This window comes from Scyliorhinus canicula, chromosome 3, assembly GCF_902713615.1.
Source record: "Scyliorhinus canicula chromosome 3, sScyCan1.1, whole genome shotgun sequence".
NCBI classification, from domain to species: domain Eukaryota; kingdom Metazoa; phylum Chordata; class Chondrichthyes; order Carcharhiniformes; family Scyliorhinidae; genus Scyliorhinus; species Scyliorhinus canicula.
In genome coordinates, this window is record NC_052148.1 from 57,828,105 (window position 1) to 57,851,102 (window position 22,998).

Consider the following 22,998-nt stretch of genomic DNA (forward strand, 5'->3'; position numbering starts at 1 on the left):
AGATGGTTGTGGTTATTGGAGGCCACCCACCAGAGCATGGTTACAGGAGTTATTCAGGGTTGTATCCGAGGCTCAAGCATTTCAGCTGATTTATTAGTATCCTTCCTTTCAACTAAAGGTCAACTTCTGATTGCAGTGTTCAGCACCTGTTGTGGGCCGAAGGGCCTGTTTTGTGCTGTATTTTCTATGTTCTATGCTCACAATTCCTCATATACTGAAGCACTCTGTGCCTGCATGCAGCAAGACCTGCATAATATCTAAGTAAAATTAATGTCACACAAGTGCCAGGAAACAACCATCTCCAACAAGATAGAATCTAATCATCTTCTCTTGTCATTCAATGGCATTACCATCACTGAATCCCCCACCAGCAATAATGGAGGTTACCATTAACCAGTAGATTAACTGGACTGCCTTATAAATATTGCCTTATGAATACAGTGGCTGCAACAGCTGGCCAGAGGTTGGGAATTCTGAGGCGAGTAACTTGCCTCTTGACTCCCCAAAGCCTATCCACCATTTACAAAGCACAAGTCAAGACTATAAATACTCTCCACTGCCTGGATGAGTGCAGCTCCAACAACACTCAAGAATCTCGATGCCATCCACCACAAAATAGCCTACATGAATAACCTTGGTATGAAATATACTGCTAATGGCAGAACTCTTAGGAACATTAACATACAGAAGGATCTGGACGTGCAGATCCACAGTTCCCTAAAAGTGGCAACACAGGTGGCCACGGTGATTAAGAAGGCATATGGCATGCTGGCCTTCAACAGCCGACGCATTGAGTGCAGGAGTTAGGAAATCATGTTGCAGTGATATAAAGCCTTGCTCGGCCGCATTTGGAGTATTGAGTGTAGTTCTGGTCACTACATTATCAGAAGGATGTGGAAGCTTTGGAGACAGTGCAAAGAAGGTTCACCAGGATGTTGCCTGGTCTCGTGGGTGTTGGCTATGAGGAGAGGTTGAATAAACTAGAATTATTTTCACTGGAAAGACGGAGGCTGAGGGAAGACCTGTTAGAGAGCTACAATATTATGAGAGGCATAGACAAGATGGATAGTCAGGCTTTTTCCAAGGGTGAAAGTGTCAATTACAAGGTGGCACTGGTGCAAGGGAAAGTTTAAGGGAGATGTGCAGGGTACATTTTTCATGCAGAGTGGTGGGTGCCTGGAATGTGCTGCCAGAGGATGTGGTGGAAGCAGGCACATTAGCAACATTTAAAAGGCATCTCGATGGGTACATGAATAGGGAGGAAATAGAGGGATACGAACAGAGTAAGGGCAGAAGGTCTTGCTTGGTTAGGGCATCATGATTGGCACAGGCTTGGAGGGGCGAACGACCTCTCCCTGTGCTGTACTTTTCTTTGCTCTTATGACCAGCACCCCATCCACTCCCTTTAAACATTCATTCTTTCTACCACTGGTGCACAGTGCAGCAGTATGTGCATTTACAAGATGCACTGAAACAACTCAACAAAGCTCCTTCTAAAAGCAGCTTCCAAACTGACAACCTCTATCAGATTGAATATGAAGGACAGCAGGTGCATAGGAACACGACTAACAGCAACATTTAATCTGAATCACACATGCATACTGGCTTGGAACTATATAGCAGTTCCTTCATTGGCTACTGAGTCAAAATGCTGGATCTTCTCCCTCAACATCACTGCACTATATGACAAGGACAATTATGTATGGGTAACAAATGCTGGCCTGGCACGCAGTGCTCTTATATCAAGAATTAATTTTAAAAGTATCACAATGTTGCTGTGCTCAGTGATAAAAAAATTTCGATGTTCTACTGAGATTGGGTTAAGGTTGGCAGCACCGTATGTTTCTAGGTCAAGTGCTGCATAATTAGGTGCAGACATTGAATGCTTGAAATTGAAAGTATTATATTCTCCCATGTTAATACCCTCACCCCAGTAAGTACCAAATTCAAATAGGACAGAAATGGATAAGAGGGTATATTTTGAATCTTGGCTCATGTCAGAAGCATGTGTAATATGTTACTGATACTATTCTTCACACTGATTTTCTCTCATTTAGAGGCACTCTAATTGTAAACTGTAAAGGCCGGCACGGTAGCACAGTGGTCAGCACTGCTGCATCACAGCGCCAAGGTCCCAGGTTCAATTCCCGGCTTGGGTTACTGTCTTTGGGAGTCTGCACGTTCTCCCCGTGTCTGCGTGGGTTTCCTCCGGGTGCTCCAGTTTTCTCCCACAAGTCCCGAAAGACGTGCTGTTAGGTGAATTGGACATTCTGAATTCTGCCTCTGTGTACCTGAACAGGTGCCGGAGTGTGGCGAGTAGGGGATTTTCACAGTAACCTCATTGCGGTGTTAATGTGAGCCTGCTTGTAACACTTAGAAAGATTATTATTGTGATAACTGTAAGGACCTTGGTGCAGTGCACCAGTTGCTGTGCAATGTGCCAACGGCTATGTGTTATAAAGCAGTTCATTAGAACGCATGCTGCTTACTTTCAAGCTCAAATGATTTCTCCAGCGGAAGATGGAAATGGGCTATCCTTCTATCCAAAAGAAAAATGAAGCGAACCTTAGCATATAGAAGTCACCATTGTGGGATTTATGACAGATGTTCATTGGAACAGGAGTGGGTCATTCGGCCTGTTCCACCATTCAAGACGATCATGGCTGATCAGACACTTCAGTGCCTTTTACCCACACGATCTCCATAACCCTTTACATTATTGTTAATCAGAAATCTATCAATTTCTATCTTAAACATATTCCATGGGAGGGATTCTCTTCCACTCCCCCTGCCCCCCACACACACAAACACACACAATGGCGTATTTTGCTGTGGTGGAGGCAGCCCACAATTGGCCAGCAGCGAGATCTTCCAGTCACTGCCATCAATTAATTTTTTGTTGTTCGCACCCTCCACCACCAGGGAACCTGTCATAACCCGGTTCAGAACTGGACTCCAGTTTATTTCTATAACTTTCTGGCTTTATTTCAGACTTCCAGCATGGGACACTTTCTTTTTCTTAAAGTCATCAAAAGGGATATTTTAGAGGCATGACAGCTTGCTGGAGTCCTGTTCTTTTATTAGATAATGACCGATTGCCTTCAATCTGATTCATGGGGAAAGGGTCAATGCCGGGCAGGTCTGCTTTATTTTAACGGTTGTTTCTTTTCCTTTTTTGGACTCGTTACTTTAGCCTCCAGGTTAGATGGGATTTCTGTTAGATCTAAAAGGATTGAAACACAGGAAGCGCGATGTAATGCACAACAAAAAAACTCCTGATTTCGGTGATAATAGTGGGGTCTTTCTCAGCGCCTGCGATGCCCGAATGACTCCACTATCTAACGGGATCTGCCGTTTTTTTTGGTCTCAAGTCGGGAATGCCCCGCCAAGGCTAAAATTCCCTCACTTTCTGCACTGACTCATCTCGTCGGTGTAGGAAGAGATCAGGGCACAATTTAAAATGCTGCCTCGATCTTTTGACCCCTCTTGGAAACCCACCGTGGCCTCTGTATCCCGCCCACTGCCCAATTTACCTTTTTGGGGGTCCCCCGGTCCCCTTCACCCCACTTCTTAAGGACACGACACCCCCGGGCCCAATCCTTAGCATGGACAACCTGGCACCTGGGCATCTTGGCATTGGCATCGTGGCAATTCCACTGCCAGCCTGGCAATGACATCCAGGAACCCTGGTAATATCAAATGGGCACTGCCAGGGTGCCCGGTGTCAGTGCCAAGCTGCTGGGATGGCAGTGCCAAGGTGCCAGTGGGAGCGCCAGGGGTACCACCCCACCCAGAGCCTGACCACCAGGGGCCCCGAATGACCTGGGAGACCCCGCCAGCTGCTGTTACGCCTGGTCCATTTTTGTGGGACCAGTGGTGGATGTCGCCATGGCGAGGTCTCCCAAGTGCAGGTATTTGTTCCCGGGCCTCGGGAGAATCGGGCACAGACATCTCATTAGACCTCGTGAGGCGGTCTGAGCGTCGCAAGTCGTGTGCGTCAAGGCATTTAAATCGCGCCCTGGGTTTATATTTTTCACTGTTACTAACATTTTCTTTTCTAAATCTCTTTCAGATGAGGTGAAGTATCCTGAAGAAATGGGTAAGTGCATTTTTATAAAACAATGTGTTCTACAGAAATAAACTTTACTTTCCATATTGGAAGATGCAATATGTATCATATCCGCATATTACTCCCATGAATGATGCTAATATTCTCACTGAAAAAGTGTGATTGCAAATTAACTTTACCCTCATTGAAGTCTGAATTATTGCACATGTGATCATTACAGCCACTTAGACCATTACAGTGTTGGCATTGGAATGCTCTGAGTCAACACGGTGTTTAATCCCTCTGTAGGTTGGTTAATGGTAGCCTTTGTTCTGGGATTACATTGAAATCATAAACTCGTATTAAACAATACAATATGTGCTCAGACAACCAGACATGTTGCATTCCCCTCACTGGTTATATTTTCTTATCAATATTTATTGAGCTCATACTCGAAGCATGGCATGCAACTACTGTAGTAATGAAATATGGCTAAGAATTACACAGTGTTCAGGGTTCTTCTTCAATTTATACATCTGTACTATTCCAGTATAAACTCATTAATCACACTAAACCCGACCTGAACATTTTGTCCGTGCATGCCGTGACCCATTGCCATCTTACCAGATCAGAGCCATTTCTCAAAAATATAATCCCTGTTGAATAATTTCTTGTTCCATGCTGAGGCAGGCCCCCACACCTGTGTAACAGATACTAGTTGAGGTGCTCCCAACCCTGGCCTTCTGCTTGCTGCAGAATATTCTAATTATTTGTTTCAGCAAATTGAAGTGTGAATTTGTCGCTGGAAAATTGGGAGGCGCAATAATCAAAATTAACGCCATTCTTTCCAATATTGACGTTGCAGCAAATTCTGGGCAGAGCTTGGTCAATAGACTGAAGCATTGCAGCCACATCCTGTCATATCCTCAGCTGAATGTCTCAAACAAGCATTTTCTGGATAGGTACAGGGGACCTGTTCATTCTCTCTCCTCCTCGTTGTAGTGTAAAGGTGTTTGGCACATCAATGGCTAATGTACGACTGGAGAACAGTACAGTGTGATGTAAAGGTTCACATGTCAAGGGATCTGGGTCAGCCTAAGAGTATGCAGAGACCGAGTGAAAATAAACATAGAATGAAATCATAGTCTGGCCTATACTTTGCACATATATATACATAGTGATGTGTAACCAATAAACACCACAATTCAACCATACAAGCATCAGAACCTCTTCATGATACCAACTGAGAAAACTCTTACAACACTCTTCACATGTTAAAGCTTCTCATGTACAATGCAGTGCAAAGATGAGAAACCTTCTGAGTGAATGTGCTGAAGCCCGATCTGAAACATATCACGGGGAGTAACCTGCTTGAGTTCCCCTCCTCCTACTCTCTTGAGATGGAAAAGCCAGTAATATTTTGTTTCTGGATACTTTTTTCCAATTCAGCACCTTAAGACTATTCCCCACAAGCAAGTCTTCATTCATGTCATCTTGAGTATGTCTTGTCTGTTAAATGCTTAGTAGAAGATCTGTGGATTTAAGAGAAAATCCTTTCTCATGGGGTGGAAAGACTGCAGTGTAGCGTCATGAAATGGTAGGATACTAATAAAAGGAATGTATTGTTTTTGCACAAGTAAGCTCAAACTGCCATGTATTTTGTAAACCATGTCTGGGCAGCAACTAAGAGAAAGGAGGAACAGGAAGAACAGGCAACAGGGTGTTCTTTGCAATTGATACATTTAGCAGTCAAAGTGCTATGAGCCAGGAAGCATGCGAGTCACAGATAAGGTATTGAAGAAGCAACAGTAAGTGAGAGAGGAGGGCACCCCACCTCAGGATACAGCTCAGCTAGAGATGAAGGCAAAAGCTCGTTTATGCAAAATATCATTTTTGTTTCTGAACCAACGGTCCCCGGTTTGATTCCCGGCTTGGGTCACTGTCTGTCTGGAGTCAGCACATTCTCCCCGTGTCTGCGTGGGTTCCTCCGGGCGCTCTGTTTTCTTCCCACAAGTCCCGAAAGACAATGCTGTTAGGTAATTTGGACATTCTGAATTCTCCCTCTGTGAACCCGAAGAGGAGCCAGAATGTGGCAACAGGGGGCTTTTCACAGTAACTTCATTGCAGTGTTAATGTAAGCCTACTTGTGATAATAAAGATTATTATTATTCCCAAGTCCTGGTCACTTAGGCCATGCGGTGTGGTAGTGACTGGCTAGATTTGACCAATAGATTTATGATTGTTGTTTGGGAAATGGAGGGGTCTCAGTAGAATTTAGGATTATGGGGGTAATAGATGTTTTTGGATTTCCAGTCGATGTGCTTACTGTTAATATGCCGAAGTAAAAGATTATTCTTTGTAGTGTTCATTATCTTTCTTATACTTCAATAAATACTTTTATTGTTGTTTAATGAAATAAAGGTTTGAGTTCTCACGGGTTCAGCAGACGGTTCTCTCCAATATCCCAAAATAATACACCACGCAAAACCAGTGTTTCAGTTTGGAACACTCGCACATACAGTATGAGGATTAAAATTATTAAGAAGGCTGCAAAAAGTCTAGTGGCAGAAATTGAACCATGCTGCTGTTGGTTTTACTGGCATGAATGGGAGTAATAAAGGACAATCTCCGGAGATTCCTGAGATGGTTTGGACCGTGGATCAGAATTTTCATGATTGAGAAGCCTCTCATCTGTGTTAAATAGGAGCCATTGATGCCTTGAAAATGGTCCGTTCCTTTTTGGGCATCTGTGGTTGCCATTTAACATGGGCAAGAGGCTTTTAACATGTGTAAATTCTTCCCAAGTGTACACTCAGCACATGTTATGTCTCAAAGTAAGATGAGGTTAGTAATCATAAAAATGACTGGCCTTGACATCTATCATTATGAAGTACTCCGAGATCTCCTTTGTCCTATGCTCATCCTGGAGCATCTTGACAACAAAGATGCCTGCGTCAGACTCCTATTCATTGACTACAGCTCTGCCTTCAACACCATAATCCTAGTCAAACTCGTATCAAAACTCCAAAACCTAGGACTTGGCTCCTCCCTCTGCAACTAGATCCTCTACTTCCTGACCCATAGACCACAATCAGGAAGGATAAACAACACCTTCCCCACGAAGTCCTCAATCCCAGGGTCCCACAAGGCTGCATACAGAGCCTCCTACTATACTCCCTATGCTCACACGTCTGTGTGGCAGAATTTGGTTCTAAATCCATCTACAAATTTGCTGATGACGCAACCGCAATGGGTTGAATCTCGAACAATGAGTCAGAGTACAAGAGTGAGATAAAGAACCTAGTGGCATGGTGTAACGACAACAATCTCTGCCTCAACGTCAGCAAAACTGAGGAGCTAGTCATTGACTTCAGGTAGCGAAGTATCAGATACACCCCTGTCTGCATCAATGATGCTGAGCTAGCATAATCAAAGACCCCTCCCACCCGGGTTATTCTCTCTCCCATCGGGCAGGAGATAAAAAATTCTGAGAATACCAACTAATAGATTGAAAAACAGTTTCTACTCCACTGTTACCAGACTCCTGAATGACCCTCTTATGGGCTGAACTGATCTCTCCATGCATCTTCTCTACTGAGTAGTGCTACACTCCACATGCTTCACCGATGTCTGTGTCTATGTGTTTACATTGTGTATGTATCATATGCCCTATGTGTTTCACGATGGAACGATCTGTCTGGACTGCACGCAGAACAATACTTTTCACTGTACCTCGGTACACATGACAATAAACCCAAATCCAAATGAATCTTGCTCTCTCCAACCTACAGTTGTTCTCAGTGGAAACGAATAAAATGGAAGTTGAAGGAGAAATGAAATAATCAGTGGACTGACTAAGACTCTGGAAAGTGATGCTGAGTCACTATCGAAACAGAGGTTTGACCCAGATAGTACTGTGATTGATTACTCAGAAATATTAACTTTCTTTTTCTACCATCAGGTAATCCAGTTGAAGATGGACCACTGGACTTAGAATTTAACCAAAGACATTATGGTGAGTCAAGTTTCCTTCTTATTTTGTTCTCTCTGTGTGGGTATGCTGCAAATACAATACACCGAGTTAGAGTGAAGTCTTACTATTTCTCCCTTTTGCAATGTCATTGAGCCAAAATCATCCAATCTCATTAAACAAGTGCATCTTGAATTTGCATTCACTCATTCATGTGTCCTCTGTCTAAAGGCAGATCCTTAGCTCATTGTCTGCTGATGCTTGATCTGGAGCAGTTGTTTTGGAGGTTTTTGTCAGTAGTGGTTTGCCAGTGCCACACACTGTCAGGGGTTGGGCAAGGAGGCAGTTCCCAAATCTACCTCATCTGGAAGAGGAATTGAATCGCACAGTTAGTGTTATTCTGAACCGCATGTTCACTATCTAGCCAACTGAGCTAACCGCGACCTTCCCACAACCCCACCACCACCACCAATGAATTGGTTTTAACAGTGGTTAAAGCGAGCCAGAGCAGTTTGGAATGGGATTCTGATCCTCCAACTTTTTTTTTCAATAAACATTTTATTGAGGTGTTTTGGTATTATAACAACAAAATAAACAATGTACATGAAACTATAAACAGGTCCCGCTTTTATTAACCCTGTACTCTAAGCTAAACTAATGCTCCCCCCCCCTTCTGCTGACGATTAATTTCCGCAAAGTCGACCAAACATATGCACACCCCCCACTGCGCTTCCATGCGCTAGCCCGCCCAGCTAGCTTGGTGGCCCCCATCCCTGGCACTGGATAGTCTCCCACCTATTGTCCCCCCCCCGCTCATACAAACATACTCCAACATCAAACAATCCCCACACAATTGCCCGACAGAAAAATACCAAGATCTAAGCAAGCACACCTTCATCCCCCTACAGTGCAAATGAAAACCTTAACTCACTCAGTTCTACCACTGGTCCCAAATCAATGTAAAAGGCATTACAAACAGCTTCCACAGAACGAAAAACAAGAAACCTTTTTTAAAAGAACAGAAAAGCAAAACAAAAATAAACATGACCGTTGCTGTTCCTCGTGCGTGACCCAGAGATGGGCCGGATACAATAGTCCGAACTTCATTTAAAAAAAAAGTTTCAACCTAATCTGGCTGAAGCCTGCTCTTCTCCAGGCCACCTCACTCAGGTCTTGGTAAACCCGCAGGTTCCTATTGTCCCACTTACAGCTCCATGTGTGCTTGGCCCACTGTAGAATGCACTCCTTATCCAAGTACCTGTGGAATCTCACCACCATTGCCCTTGGGGGGGGGGGGGGGTCGCTCCCATTCGTGGCTTGGGGGGGGGGTCTCCCATTCGCGGCTTCCTCGGGAGTGCTCTGTGAGCCCTGTCCACCTCCAAGGGCCGGGAGAATGCCCCATCCCCCAGCAGCTTCTCAAACATGTCCACGATGTATCCCCCAGCATCCACTCCAACGATTCTAGAGTTCTGCCGGCGGGACCTGTTCTCTAGGTCCTCCACCTTCTCCAGGAGCCTCTTCTCCAGGTCTCTCAGCATCCCCACCTCCAACACCGCAGTTTGAGTTTCCTCCTGCTCAGCCAGCGCCTTCTCTACCTTCTGGATCGCCCGATCTTGGGCGTCCAATCTAAGCTCCAGACACTCAATTGACTCTTTTATCGGGTCCAAGCAGTCCCATTTCTGCTTCGCAAAGCCTTCCCGAATAACTTGGATCAGCTGCTCCGTTGACCGCTGGGTCGACAAAGCAGAGGTCCGGTGCTCCCCCATGCTGTCTCCTGCTGCAGCTTCAGCCCAAGCCTTCTCTGTCTTTCTGTTTCTGCCTTTACGAGCACTTCTAGTCCTTCTCTCCATGCACTGATGTGGGAATTCAGTACACAATTGCCTCTGTCATTAGTTTTCCAATTCAAGTCCGGTAGAAAGTGGTAGACTGCCATTCCCAGGCTGTCTGATTTTTGGAAATTCTGTCAAAGATTGCAGGCTGGTTCCTCAGAAGTGCTTCTGACCAGGTTGGCTCCATTGATGAGATGGGTAATTCCTACTGCTCCACAATTTTCATGAAGCGGTGCCAGGTTTTTAAAGAGTTGTGGTTCACAACCCCTCAGAACAGTCTGCATTAGAATACCTTTTAAAGGGTAAATTCAAAAGGTCCTCCTCATGCTCCCTAGGCCAGGCTTTTCCCTTCAAACCACCCCTATGGCCCACGTGTTCCCTATACCTATCTATTGTACATCAATGCCCATTATCCCACTATAAACTATCCAGAACTAATAAAACCTAATATGAAAAATAAAAGCTAAGAGCCTGAGCTGTCAATCAAACAATGTTTTATCTGGTTGCAGGTGTTTAAGTATTCTAATGGTTGTCTGAGTTCTCTGTCTTTCCTGCCACCCTTGCTCTTTGTGCTCTCTTTGCATCCACCACACTCTTGTGTTACTTTTGTTATGATCCTTGACCAGCCCCCAGGTTTTTTGTAAGATTCGATTAGTAACAATACTGTTTTGTTTACGCACCTCACGGGGTTTCAATCTTGTCTCCCGAGATTCTGTTCCCCTGCATTCCCCTGTCTGCACTCAGGCATCAACTCATAGGCACAACGTCAGCTTTTCAACCATGCCAAGCAGAACACTATTGCTACAAAGCGGTATCTTCAGTCCAAGTGGAGGCACCAACCTTCTGCTGTCGTCTTAATTTAAGTCTGTTCCCTACTGCCCGTTTCCTGTTTTGAGCCTGCTTTTCTGCTCCTCCCTTTTTAACTGAACTGGGACTGTTTCTTGTCACTGTCCCTGTCCCCTCTCTGGTCCTCTTTTTAGGACTTCTCCCTGTCTCCTCCCCATTTGGGATCTCTTCCTGTACCCTGCCTGGGACTCTTCTCAATGGCGCTCTGCTCAGAGTTGCTTGTCTTGGGTTTGGAATGCACTGTCTGAAAGGCTGGCGGTGGCAGATTTAATAGGGATTTTCAAAAGGGTAATTGGAGATATACTTGGAAGGGAAAAAATAGGGAGATACCCTTTAAAAAAAAGCAGAGGTAAGATGGTCCAAGTGGACGCCTTCTGTGCTGTGTCATTCGATGAGTTTATTTTATGAGTTTTGTTTGTGATGCTATTCTAAAATTGTTATCTTTCTAGCAACAGACAAGGTGGCTCTACTGATTGGCAACATGTCCTATCTCAGCCATCCGAAGTTAAAGGCACCAATGGTGGATGTATACGAATTGACCAATTTATTACGACAGCTCGATTTTAAAGTGGTATCTCTGTTGGACCTCACTGAGTCGGAGATGCGTAATGCAGTGTATGAATTCTTACTCTTGCTGGACAAGGGAGTGTATGGTATGTTTGTTTTCAATACATTGCAGTGTGCCTCTGGCAATTAAATTATGTCACTTCAAAATGGCAGTTTCTGGAGGGAGGTAGCCTGTTTATATGGCATCCAACGTCAAATTACTTCATATGCTCTAAGCTTTTAAGTCACCAGATTCGTACTGTCACTCATGTAAAACAAAAACTATATATGGTCCTGCTTTAAAAAAGGAATACAGGGAATCAAATGAATATCCTTGCGTATGCAGTGACTGAGATAATAAATGCAGAGGTGTGTCATTGTGCTGTACAGACCAGAAAGACACCAAGTTAAATTTTTGACCTGTACTGCATTAGTTGATCTCAATTCATGTAATTTGGATTTGATTATTGTCACGTGTACCGAGGTACAGTGAAAAGTATGTTTCTGCATGCAGCTCAAACAGTTAATACATGAAAAGAAAAGAAAATACATAATAGGGCAACACAAGTTACACAATGTAAATACCTAGACACCGGCATCAGTGGAAGCATACAGGAGTGTAATATTAATCGGGTCAGTCCATTAGAGGTTTGTTTAGGAGTCTTGCAACAGCGGGGGAAAAGCTGTTATTGAATCTGGTCGTGCATGTTCTCAGACTTTGGTATGTCCTGCCCGATCGAAGAAGTTGGAAGGGTGAGTAAGCCGGGTGGGAGGAGTCTTTGATTACGCTGTCTGCTTTCCCAAGGCAGCTGGAGGTGTAGATAGAGTAAATGGATGGGAGGCTGGTTCGTGTAATGGACTGGGCGGTGTTCACGACTCTCTGAAGTTTCTTGTAGCCTTGGGGCGAGCAGTTGCCATACCAGGCTGTGATGCAGCCAGATAGGATGCTTTCTATGGTGCACCTGTAAAGTTTGGTAAGAGTCAGTGTAGAAATGCCGAATTTCTTTAAGTTTCCTGAGGAAGAATAGGCGCTGTATTGTTTTCTTGGTAGTATCGTGACCAGGACAGATTTTTGGTGATGTGCACACCTAGGATTTTGAAGCTGTCAAACATCTCCACCTCGGCCCCGTTGATGCTGACAGGGGTGTGTACAGTACTTTGCTTCCTGAAGTCAATGACCAGCTCTTTACATTTGCTGGCATTGAGGGAAAGATTGTTGTTGTTACATCATTCCACTAGGTTATCTATCTCCCTCCTGTATTCTGACTCGTCATTGTTCGAGATCCGGCCCACTCTGGTAATGTCGTTAACAAACTTGTAGATGGAGTTGGAACCAAATTTTGCCATGCAGCCGTGTGTGCATAAGGAGTATAGTAGGGGGCTAAGTACGCAGCCTAACGGGGCCCTGTTATTGAGGACTATTGTGAAGGAGGTGTTGTTGTTTATTTTTACTGATTGTGGTCTATGGGTCAGAAAGTTGAGGATCCAGTTGCAGAGTGAGCAGCCAAATCCTAGCATTTGGAGCTTTGATATGAGCTTGGCTGGGATTATGGTGTTGAAGGTGGAGCTGTAGTCAATAAATAGGTGTTTGATATAGGAGTCCTTGTTGTTGAGATGTTCCAAGGTTGAGTGTAGGGCCAGGGAGATGGTGTCTGCTGTGGACTAGTTGCGGCGGTATGTGAATTGCAGTGGATCAGGCCATCCTGGGAGTATGGAGTTGATGTGCTTCATGACCAACCTCTCGAAGTACTTCATTACGATTGATGTCAGGGCTAGTCATTGAGGCAGGTTGCCTGGTTCTTCATTGGATGGTGATCTTCTTGAAGCAGGTGGGGACCTTGGAGTGGAGTAGGGACAGGTTGAAGATGTTCGTGAACACATCTGTCAGCTGGTCCGCGCAGGGTCTGAGTGCACGACCAGGGACCCTGCTCGAACCCGTACCTTCCGAGGGTTCACTTTCAGGAAGGCCGATCTGACTTCAGAAGCTGTGAATGTAGGTATGGGTGTGTCCGGCGCTGCTGGGGCAGTCAACAGCGGATTGATGGTTTTCTGCTCGAACCGAGCATAGAATGCATTGAGTTCATCGGGGAGGGGTGCACTGCTGCCAGAGATACTGCTCAGCTTTGCTTTGTAGCCTGTTATGTTGTTTAGGCCTTGCCACAACTGACGAAAGTCTGTAACGCTAGTCTGTGACTCTAGCTTAGTCTGATATTGTCTCTTGGCAATATCACCCTATTTTGGAGGTCGTCCCTGGATGGCTTTGTGGAGGTCGTACCTGGATTTCTAGTATAGATCAGGATCACCTAACTTGAACACATCAAACCTGTCCTTCAGTAGGGAGTCAGTCTCCCAAATAAGTTGTGGTTTCCAGTTGGGGAACGCACATACTGCTTTTCTTGGCACGCAGTCGTCCACACATTTGCTGATGAAGTCTGACAGTGGTGGCATACTCATTTAGGTCGGTTGCTGAGTCCTTAAATTTGGACCAGTCCGCTGTCTCCAAGCAGTCATGTAGGAGCTCTTCTGTTTCCACGCACCAGCATTGCACGACCTTAACTGGATTCTCCCGCTTAAATTTCTGCTTGTATACCGGGAGAAGGAGCACCATCTTAAGGTCTGATTTCCCCCAGGCTATTTGGGTTTTGATTTATGAGTGACGAGACAGAGGGGCAGGATTTTTTGAATGGCGGGGTTTCCCACCCAACTACTTGAAGAATCGATGCAGAATTTCATCACCGTTGATACTGCTGCCCCAAAGTCGTTTAACATTCAGTCGGGCGTTAATTGGCTAAAGGTGAGAGTTATGCCCCCCCTCTGGGCAATGCATCAGGTCAGCGGCACTTGTAGCCCGAGCAGCACCAGGTGCAAATGCAACCCACTGCATGAGTACAGGCAGTTCCTGAAGAACTGGAGGTAATGGAGGTTAGAATTCAGGTAAGGGCCCAGTGTGGAGAGTGAGAGGGGGTGAGGGGTGCCAGGTTTGAGCACCTGATGGGGATGGTGTTTAAGCATGTGGCATGACCTCCTGGGGAGGGTGCCTCCAATGGGCCCAGGGCACCCCAGAAGAGGTTCTCACCAACCCTCCTTGCCCAATACTAGCTTGTTCAGTAAAAGCTGCTTGGCTACCCACCTGGTATGGTCCTATCCTTCCGGAGGTAAAATGGTGGTGGAGTGAGCCGAGGCACTTAAGTAGCCATTGAAGCACCTCAATTGATCCAAAGGTAAGAGAACTACCCGACATCTCCATCAATCATCATAAAAAGGGAGGCAGGTCAAGGCGGGAAGGCCCTCCTACAATTTACCAACACCCCCTGCCTTGAATCCCACCGGCAGGGGCTGTAAGATTCTGCCCAGGATGTCATTTTGACTTTGACCAATAATGTAACTTGGGCAATATCAGGTCAGTTGCCTGCCAGTACTATTTTATGCTACTGGCCAAAGTCAGAATTACTTCCACAGGGAGAAATCATCTGTTAGTGGTGAGGGTCTCGCCTGCTGGCTGTAGAGCCAGCGAAGGACTGCATTGGTCCGCCAGACCTTGAGCTAATCAGGCAGATCCAGGGACGCCAGCAGGTCTATCTGTAGAATCAAGTCCTGCCTGCCAAACGCTGCAGACCAATCAGAAGCCTGCAGCTCCTGTGATTGGAACAGCAACCCCCAAAATCCCAGGATTCAGGAGAAAAGTAAGCAATGGAGATGGGGGTCAAAATGAAAATGAAAGTGAAATGAAATGTAGGGGTGAGGGGAGTGGTTTTCAGTAAGTAGCCCCTTCCCAATGCCTATGCCTTAGATCATGGTTATTAATTGGTCACGTAATTGACAGTTGGACGGGAATGTCAACCTTATGCCTTCACGTTCAAAACTTAATCCCAGCCGAGGCGGAAAGGCCTGTGTTTAGTTGCGCCACCTCCCCACCTAATTAACTGCCCTTCCCAACCCCAAGCTTGCCTCCTCTGGCAGTAGAGGATTCTGCCCACGGGGTGGATTCTTACAATTTCCTCTTGTGTGTCTTGCATTATAAACAATATGGAGCTTGTTGGAGTGTAAAGGGTTAATGGTTACATTAACTAGGCAATGATGTTAATGATGATGCAAGCATTACTTCAGGGTTGGATGACCAAGAGAACAAGGCACACAACAGTCTGTGTCCAGAGAACAATTCACTTTCCATGAGGTCTTGGATGTAAACCGTTCTAAATAAATAGTTTTAATAACTTTATGTCCCAGAGAAACAACATCCAAGGAGAGGACGAGTAAGGGGCAACAAGCCAATCAGCTTGTTTTTCAGGAATGGGGGTGACTGGATGATTACAGCCTCTCAGATAGAGCTAACTCTTCCGTGTGTGCATTGAGTCAAAGGTTTAATTTATGCTGGAGAAGGAGACATTTGCTTTTATTTGTTATCACAGAGGGGAGCTATTGAGGGTTTTGTGCATTCTGCAGCGTTGATGTCTGCTGTATGTGCGAGAGATAGAGATGCCCAGTGTTACCAATGTTGCAATATCTGTGCTGCATTAGCTGATCTTAGCTGGGTTGACAGTCAGGGAATATACATAAGAACTAGGGGCAGGAGTAGGCCATCTGGCCCCTCGGGCCTGCTCCGCCATTCAATGAGACCATGGCTGATCTTTTGTGGACTCGGCTCCACCGGCCCGAATACCATAACCCTTAATCACTTTATTCTTCAAAAAACTATCTATCTTTACCTTAAAAACATTTAATGAAGGAGCCTCAACTGCTTCACTGGGCAAGGAATTCCATAGATTCACAACCCTTTGGGTGAAGAAGCTCCTCCTCAACTCAGTCCTAAATCTACTTCCCCTTATTTTGAGGCTATGACCCCTAGTTCTGCTTTCACCCGCCAGTGGAAACAACCTGCTCGCATCTATCCTATCTATTCCCTTCATAATTTTATATGTTTCGATAAGATCCCCCCCCCCCCGGCATGCATCTAAATTCCAATGAGTACAGTCCCAGTCTACTCAACCTCTCCTCGTAATCCAACCCCTTCAGCTCTGGGATTAACCTAGTGAATCTCCTCTGCACACCCTCCAGCGCCAGTACGTCCTTTCTCAGGTAAGGAGACAAAAACTGAACACAATACTCCAGGTGCGGCCTCACTAACACCTTATACAATTGCAGCATAACCTCCCTAGTCTTAAACTCCATCCCCCTAGCAACGAAGGACAAAATTCCATTCGCTTTCTTCATCACCTGTTGCACCTGTAAACCAACTTTTTGCGACTCATGCACTAGCACACCCAGGTCTCTCTGCACAGCAGCATGTTTTAATATTTTATCATTCAAATAATAATCCCTTTTGCTGTTATTCCTACCAAATTGGATCACCTCACATTTGTCAACATTGTATTCCATTTGCCAGACCCTAGCCCATTCACTTAACCTATCCAAATCCCTCTGTAGACTGCCGGTATCCTCTGCACTTTTTGCTTTATCACTCATCTTAGTGTCGTCTGCAAACTTGGACACATTGCACTTGGTCCCCAACTCCAAATCATCTATGTAAATTGTGAACAATTGTGGGCCCAACACTGAACCCTGAGGGAGACCACTAGCTACTGATTGCCAACCAGAGAAACACCCATTAATCCCCACTCTTTGCTTTCTATTAATTAACCAATCCTCTATCCATGCTACTACTTTACCCTTAATGCCATGCATCTTTATCTTATACAGCAACCTTTTGTGTGGCACCTTGTCAAAGGCTTTCTAGAAATCCAGATATACCACATCCATTGGCTCCCCATTATCTGACGCACTGGTAAGTCCTCAAAAAATTCCACTAAATTAGTTAGGCACGACCTGCCCTTTATGTACCCATGCTGCGTCTGCCCAATGGGACAATTTCCATCCAGATGCCTCGCTATTTCTTCCTTGATGATAGATTCCAGCATCTTCCCTACTACCGAAGTTAAGCTCAGTGGCCTATAATTACCCGCTTTCTGCCTACCTCCTTTTTAAACAGTGGTGTCACGTTTGCCAATTTCCAATCTGCCGGGACCACCCCAGAGTCTAGTGAATTTTGGTAAATTATCACTAGTTCATTTGCAATTTCCCTAGCCATCTCTTTTAGCACTCTGGGATGCATTCCATCAGGGCCAGAAGACCTATCTACCTTTAGCCCCATTAGCTTGCCCATCACTACCTCCTTAGTGATAGCAATCATCTCAAGGTCCTCACCTGTCATAGCCTCATTTCTATCAGTCACTGGCATGTTATTTGTGTCTTCCACTGTGAAGACCGACCAAAAAAACCTGTTCAGTTCCTCAACCATTTCCTCATCTCCCATTATTAAATCTCCCTTCTCATCCTCTAAAGGACCAATATTTACCTTAGCGACTCTTTTTTGTTTTATATATTTGGAGAAACTTTTACTATCTGTTTTTATATTCTGAGCAAGTTTACTCTCATAATCTATCTTACTCTTCTTTATAGCATTTTTAGTAGCTTTCTGTTGCCCCCTAAAGATTTCCCAGTCCTCTAGTCTCCCACTCATTTTTGCCACTTTGTATGCTTTTTACTTCAATTTGATACTCTCCCATATTTCCTTAGATATCCACAGTCGATTTTCCCTCTTTCTACCATCCTTCCTTTTTATTGGTATAAACCTTTGCTGAGCACTGTGAAAAATCGCTTGGAAGGTTCTCCACTGTTCCTCAACTGTTTCACCATAAAGTCTTTGCTCCCAGTCTACCTTAGCTAGCTCTTCTCTCATCCCATTGTAATCTCCTTTGTTTAAGCACAAAATACTAGTGTTTGATTTTACCTTCTCACCCTCCACCTGTATTTTAAATTCCACCATATTGTGATCGCTCCTTCCGAGAGGATCCCTAACTATGAGATCATTAATCAATCCTGTCTCATTACACAGGACCAGATCGAGGACCGCTTGTTCCCTCGTAGGTTCCATTACATACTGTTCTTGGAAACTATCACGGATACATTCTGTAAACTCTTCCTCAAGGCTGCCTTGACCGACCTGGTTAAACCAATCGACATGTAGATTAAAATCCCCCATGATAACTGCTGTACCATTTCTACATGCATCAGTTATTTCTTTGTTTATTGCCTGCCCCACCATATTTTACTATTTGGTGCCCTACTGACTACTCCTATCAGTGACTTTTTTGCCTTACTATTCCTGATTTCCACCCAAGTGGATTCAGCCTTATCCTCCATAGCACCGATGTCATCCCTTAGTATTGCCCGGATGTCATCCTTGAATAACAGAGCTACACCACCTCCCTTACCATCCACTCTGTCTTTCCGAATAATTTGATACCCTCAGATATTTAACTCCCAGTCTTGACCATCCTTCAACCATGTTTCAGTAATGACCACTAAATCATAGTCATTCACAATGATTTGCGCCATCAACTCATTTACCTTATTCCGAATACTACGAGCATTCAGGTAAAGTACACTTATGTTGGCTTTTATACCTCTGTTTCGAATCTTAACACCTCGATCAGTAACCACTCCTAAGTTATATTTCCTCTTAAATTTTCTCCTAATTTTCCTTGTCGTTGAACCCATATCTTCATGTAACAACCTGCCACATCACTCACCATTTACGTTTTTACTTCCAGTTTTATTCATTTTAGTATTACTGGGCCTATTCACTGAGCTCCCCTCAGTCACTGTACCTTGTACTGTCGCTCTTTTTGATTTTCGACTATGGTTTCTCTGCCTTACACTTTCGGCCTTACTGCCTTTTGTTTCTGTCCCTGTTTTACTACCTTCTGACTTCCTGCATTGGTTTCCATCCCCCTGCCACATTAGTTTAAACCCTCCACAACAGCTCTAGCAAACACCCCCCTCCGTGGGCATCGGTTCCAGTCCTGCCCAGATGCAGACCGTCCGGTTTGTACTGTTCCCACCTCCCCCAGAACCGGTTCCAATGCCCCAGGAATTTGAATCCCTCCCTCTTGCACCATCTCTTGAGCCACTCATTCATCCTATCTATCCTAACATCCATACTCTGACTAGTTTGTGCCACTGGTAGCAATCCTGAGATTACTACCTTTGAGGTCCTATTTTTTAGTTTTACTCCTAACTCCCCGAATTGAGCTTGCAGGACCTCGTCCCATTTTTTACCTATATCATTGGTGCCTATGTGCACCACAACAGCTGGCTGTTCATCTCCCCCCAGAATGTCCTGCAGCCACTCCGAGACATCCTTGACCCTTGCACCAAGGAGGCAACACACCATCCTGGTGCCTCGATTGCGTCCACAGAACCGTCTGTCTATTCCCCTTATGATTGGGTCCCCTATTACTATTGCCCTACCATTCTTCTTCCTGCCTTGCTGCGCAGCAGAGCCAGCCACACTGCCATGAACCTGGCTGCTGCTGCCTTCCCCTGGTGAGCCATTTCCCTCAACAGTATCCAAAGTGGTATATCTGTTTTCCAGGGAGGTGACCACAGGGGACAGCTGCTCTGCCTTCCTACTCTTGCTCTCTGTTTTGGTCACCCATTTTCTATCTCCCTCAGTAACATTCACCTGCGGTGTGACCAACTCGCTAAACGTGCTATCCACTACGTCCTCAGCATCGCGGATGCTCCAAAGTGAGTCCATCTGCAGCTGCAGAGCCATCAAGCGGTCTAACAGGAGCTGCAACTGGACACACTTCTTGCACGTGAAGGAGCCAGGGACAGTGGACGTGTCCCTGAGCTCCCACATCGCACACGAGGAGCATGACACGGGTCTGGGTTCTCCTGCCATGTCTTAAACCTTTGGTTAACTTATAGAACTACAATTCCAAAAAATATATATACCAATGAAAAGAAAAAGAAAAACGAAAAACTACTTACCAGTCACTTACCAGGGGTAAAAAGCACCTCCGCCCCACCCAGCTACAAATTCCCACCTCGCTTCAAATTCTCTGGCTTACTCTTAGCTCTGGCTCACTGGGAGTGAGTTACAAGTTGCTCTTTTTAAATTGGCCTAAGTTGACTCCCCCACCTGCATTTCGATCAAAGTAGATTAAGGTGACTGACACTTAACTGCCAACCAGTTATGTGAGTGGGTGGGGCAGCCCCTTGTTAACCTTCACTGCACAATTCCTATATAATTTAAATTCCTGAAATTTAAAAGTAACAGTCTTACCGATTGAATTTAATTCAATTCCCACCTAGCTTCAAATTCCCAAACTCACTCTGAGCTGTGTCTCACTCTGGCTGTGTCTTCTCTGGCTCACAGGGAGAACTCACTCAATATAATCTGCCCTAACAATTAGCCGATGTCCTCTGCTGGAAAATGTATGCATGCCAGGTGCAGGCAGAATCACATCCAGTGATAATTTCAACTGCCAACACCAGTCCTCCCAACATAAGCAAGAGTGGGTTCTTTGGGGGATTTAAAGTGTGGAACACATGGAATGTCATCCCAATCCACTGTCAATCGCGATGTCGCTGGAGCGTGGCGACTCTCTGCGAGTTCTCCCTAACAGATCCTCTTTTCACTCCCTATTATGTATTTTCATTTCATTTACTTAATGATCCGTTGAGCTGCTCGCAGAAAAATACTTGTCACTGTACCTTGGTACACTTGACAATAAACAAAAGTCCAATCCAATCCAACCTATTGAATAGGGATCATAAAGAGCAATTGGGTAACTCCAGGCCTGATCCCCAGTACCGTCACCAATCCCATCAGCCTGATCTCTAGTCTCTCCCCCCTAACATCTCCAGCCTCCACCTCGCCCTATTGAAGGCAGATCTTCCCCTTGGCCGATTCCACTATTTTGAGTCATAAAATCATTATGACAGAAGGAGACTTTTTGACGCCTTGAGTCTGTGTCGGTTCTCTGTAGAGAAACCTAGTCAGTCCCATTTCTCTGCTCTACCTCTGTTAATGAGTTTCTACCATTAACAGGTTGCTTGTTGTTTTCACCTCCACGATTCTCTGCACCGCCACCTTCGCCCCCTCGCCCACCCCACCCCTGGCCGGCCACAAATATTGGGGCCTCGCTGAGTAATAACAGGAGTGCAACACGAGTGCTTGATTAACTATCATCGATCTACTGTTCAGTGATACCCTTCTGATTGGCAAGAGGGAAAAGGAATGAAAATGGAAATAAAATAAACCAATTGGTTGAAACAGCATTGCGCTCACTGCAATTTTGCATTTTGCAGAATCTTTTTTTTAATCGAGTTAGTTGCATAAATGCCACGAATCATTTCACTTAAAATCAATATCAAAATTTTTACACAGTAGAATCATTTTTCAGAATTCTGTACAAGCATGGCTGTCAAAAATTACCTTTGGAATTCCTGTAAAAAAAAATACAATTGGGAAGTGGAAAGTATCATGAAAGAAAATGCAATGTTTTCCTGTTCATTTTCATTTGATCCTGTTTGTATAGCCTGAGAGTATTTTTCCTTCAGATGACACCAGATAAATTAATTCAGTTTTGGTTTCAGTTAGTTTTTTAAAAGCGATGAATTTAGGACAAGCTGAATGTAACTATATTGGTGTAGATCTTGCAACAGACATTCTTGCGGGCAGCACAGTGGCATAGTGCTTATCCCTGCTGCCTCACGGTGGCACAGTGCTTATCTCTGCTGCCTCACGGTGGCACAGTGCTTGTTTCCGCTGCCTCACGGTGGCACAGTGCTTATCCCTGCTACCTCAAGGTGGCACAGTGCTTATCCCTGCTGCCTCACGGTGGCACAGTGCTTATCTCTGCTGCCTCACGGTGGCACAGTGCTTGTTTCCGCTGCCTCACGGTGGCACAGTGCTTATCCCTGCTACCTCAAGGTGGCACAGTGCTTATCCCTGCTGCCTCACAATGGCACGGTGCTTATCCCTGCTGCCTCACGGTGGCACAGTGCTTATCTCTGCTGCCTCACGGTGGCACAGTGCTTATCCCTGCTTCCTCACGGTGGCACAGTGCTTATCCCCGCTGCCTCACAATGGCACAGTGCTTATCCCTGCTCCCTCACGGTGGCACAGTGCTTATCCCTGCTGCCTCACGGTGGCACAGTGCTTATCTCTGCTGCCTCACGGTGGCACAGTGCTTATCTCTGCTGCCTCACGGTGGCACAGTGCTTATCTCTGCTGCCTCACGGTGGCACAGTGCTTATCTCTGCTGCCTCACGGTGGCACAGTGCTTATCTCTGCTGCCTCACGGTGGCACAGTGCTTATCTCTGCTGCCTCACGGTGGCACAGTGCTTATCTCTGCTGCCTCACGGTGGCACAGTGCTTATCCCTGCTGCCGCATGGTGGCACAGTGCTTATTCCTACTGCCTCACACCGCCAAGGACCCAGGTTTGATCCCCGGCCCCTGGTCACTGTCCGTGTGCAGTTTGCACATTCTCCCCGTGTTTGCGTGTCTCTCACCCCCACAACCCAAAAAGATGTACAGGGTAGGTGGATTGGCCACACTAAATTATCCATTAATTGGAAAAAAAAAATTGGGTACTCTAAACTTATATTTAAAAAAGTTCTTGTGTGTCAGTGTGATATCTTTTAAGTGGATTGTTGCACAAACATTGTACTAATTGTGATTGCAAGCAAGATAGCTGATGCACAAGCCTGAGAGTTTGAGGCTGCCAATGCCCGCCAACGCATCCTGTGGCTTTTGCTAAAAAGTATTTTCTGTTGCAGATAAAGATCTGTCTACTTTTTACAATATTGTCTCTTTCTAACATGTTTCTAACCTTGCAAAGAGCAGCACACAAAGCTCTATTAGTATAGTTTATGTGACAAAACTGTTTACTGTTTAACCCTTCA

The 22,998-nt window shown here is 45.2% G+C and overlaps 1 protein-coding gene across 1 annotated transcript in view; it reads left to right on the plus strand.

Moving 5' to 3' along the window:
• Positions 1-22,998, plus strand: part of malt1 (MALT paracaspase 1) — a 142,218-nt gene that overhangs the window by 64,124 nt on the left and 55,096 nt on the right. The window contains exons 8-10 of the mRNA XM_038790594.1: positions 4,073-4,099; positions 8,010-8,063; positions 11,143-11,346. Coding sequence (XP_038646522.1) covers positions 4,073-4,099; positions 8,010-8,063; positions 11,143-11,346 — 285 coding nt within the window. The remainder of the gene's footprint in view (positions 1-4,072; positions 4,100-8,009; positions 8,064-11,142; positions 11,347-22,998) is intronic.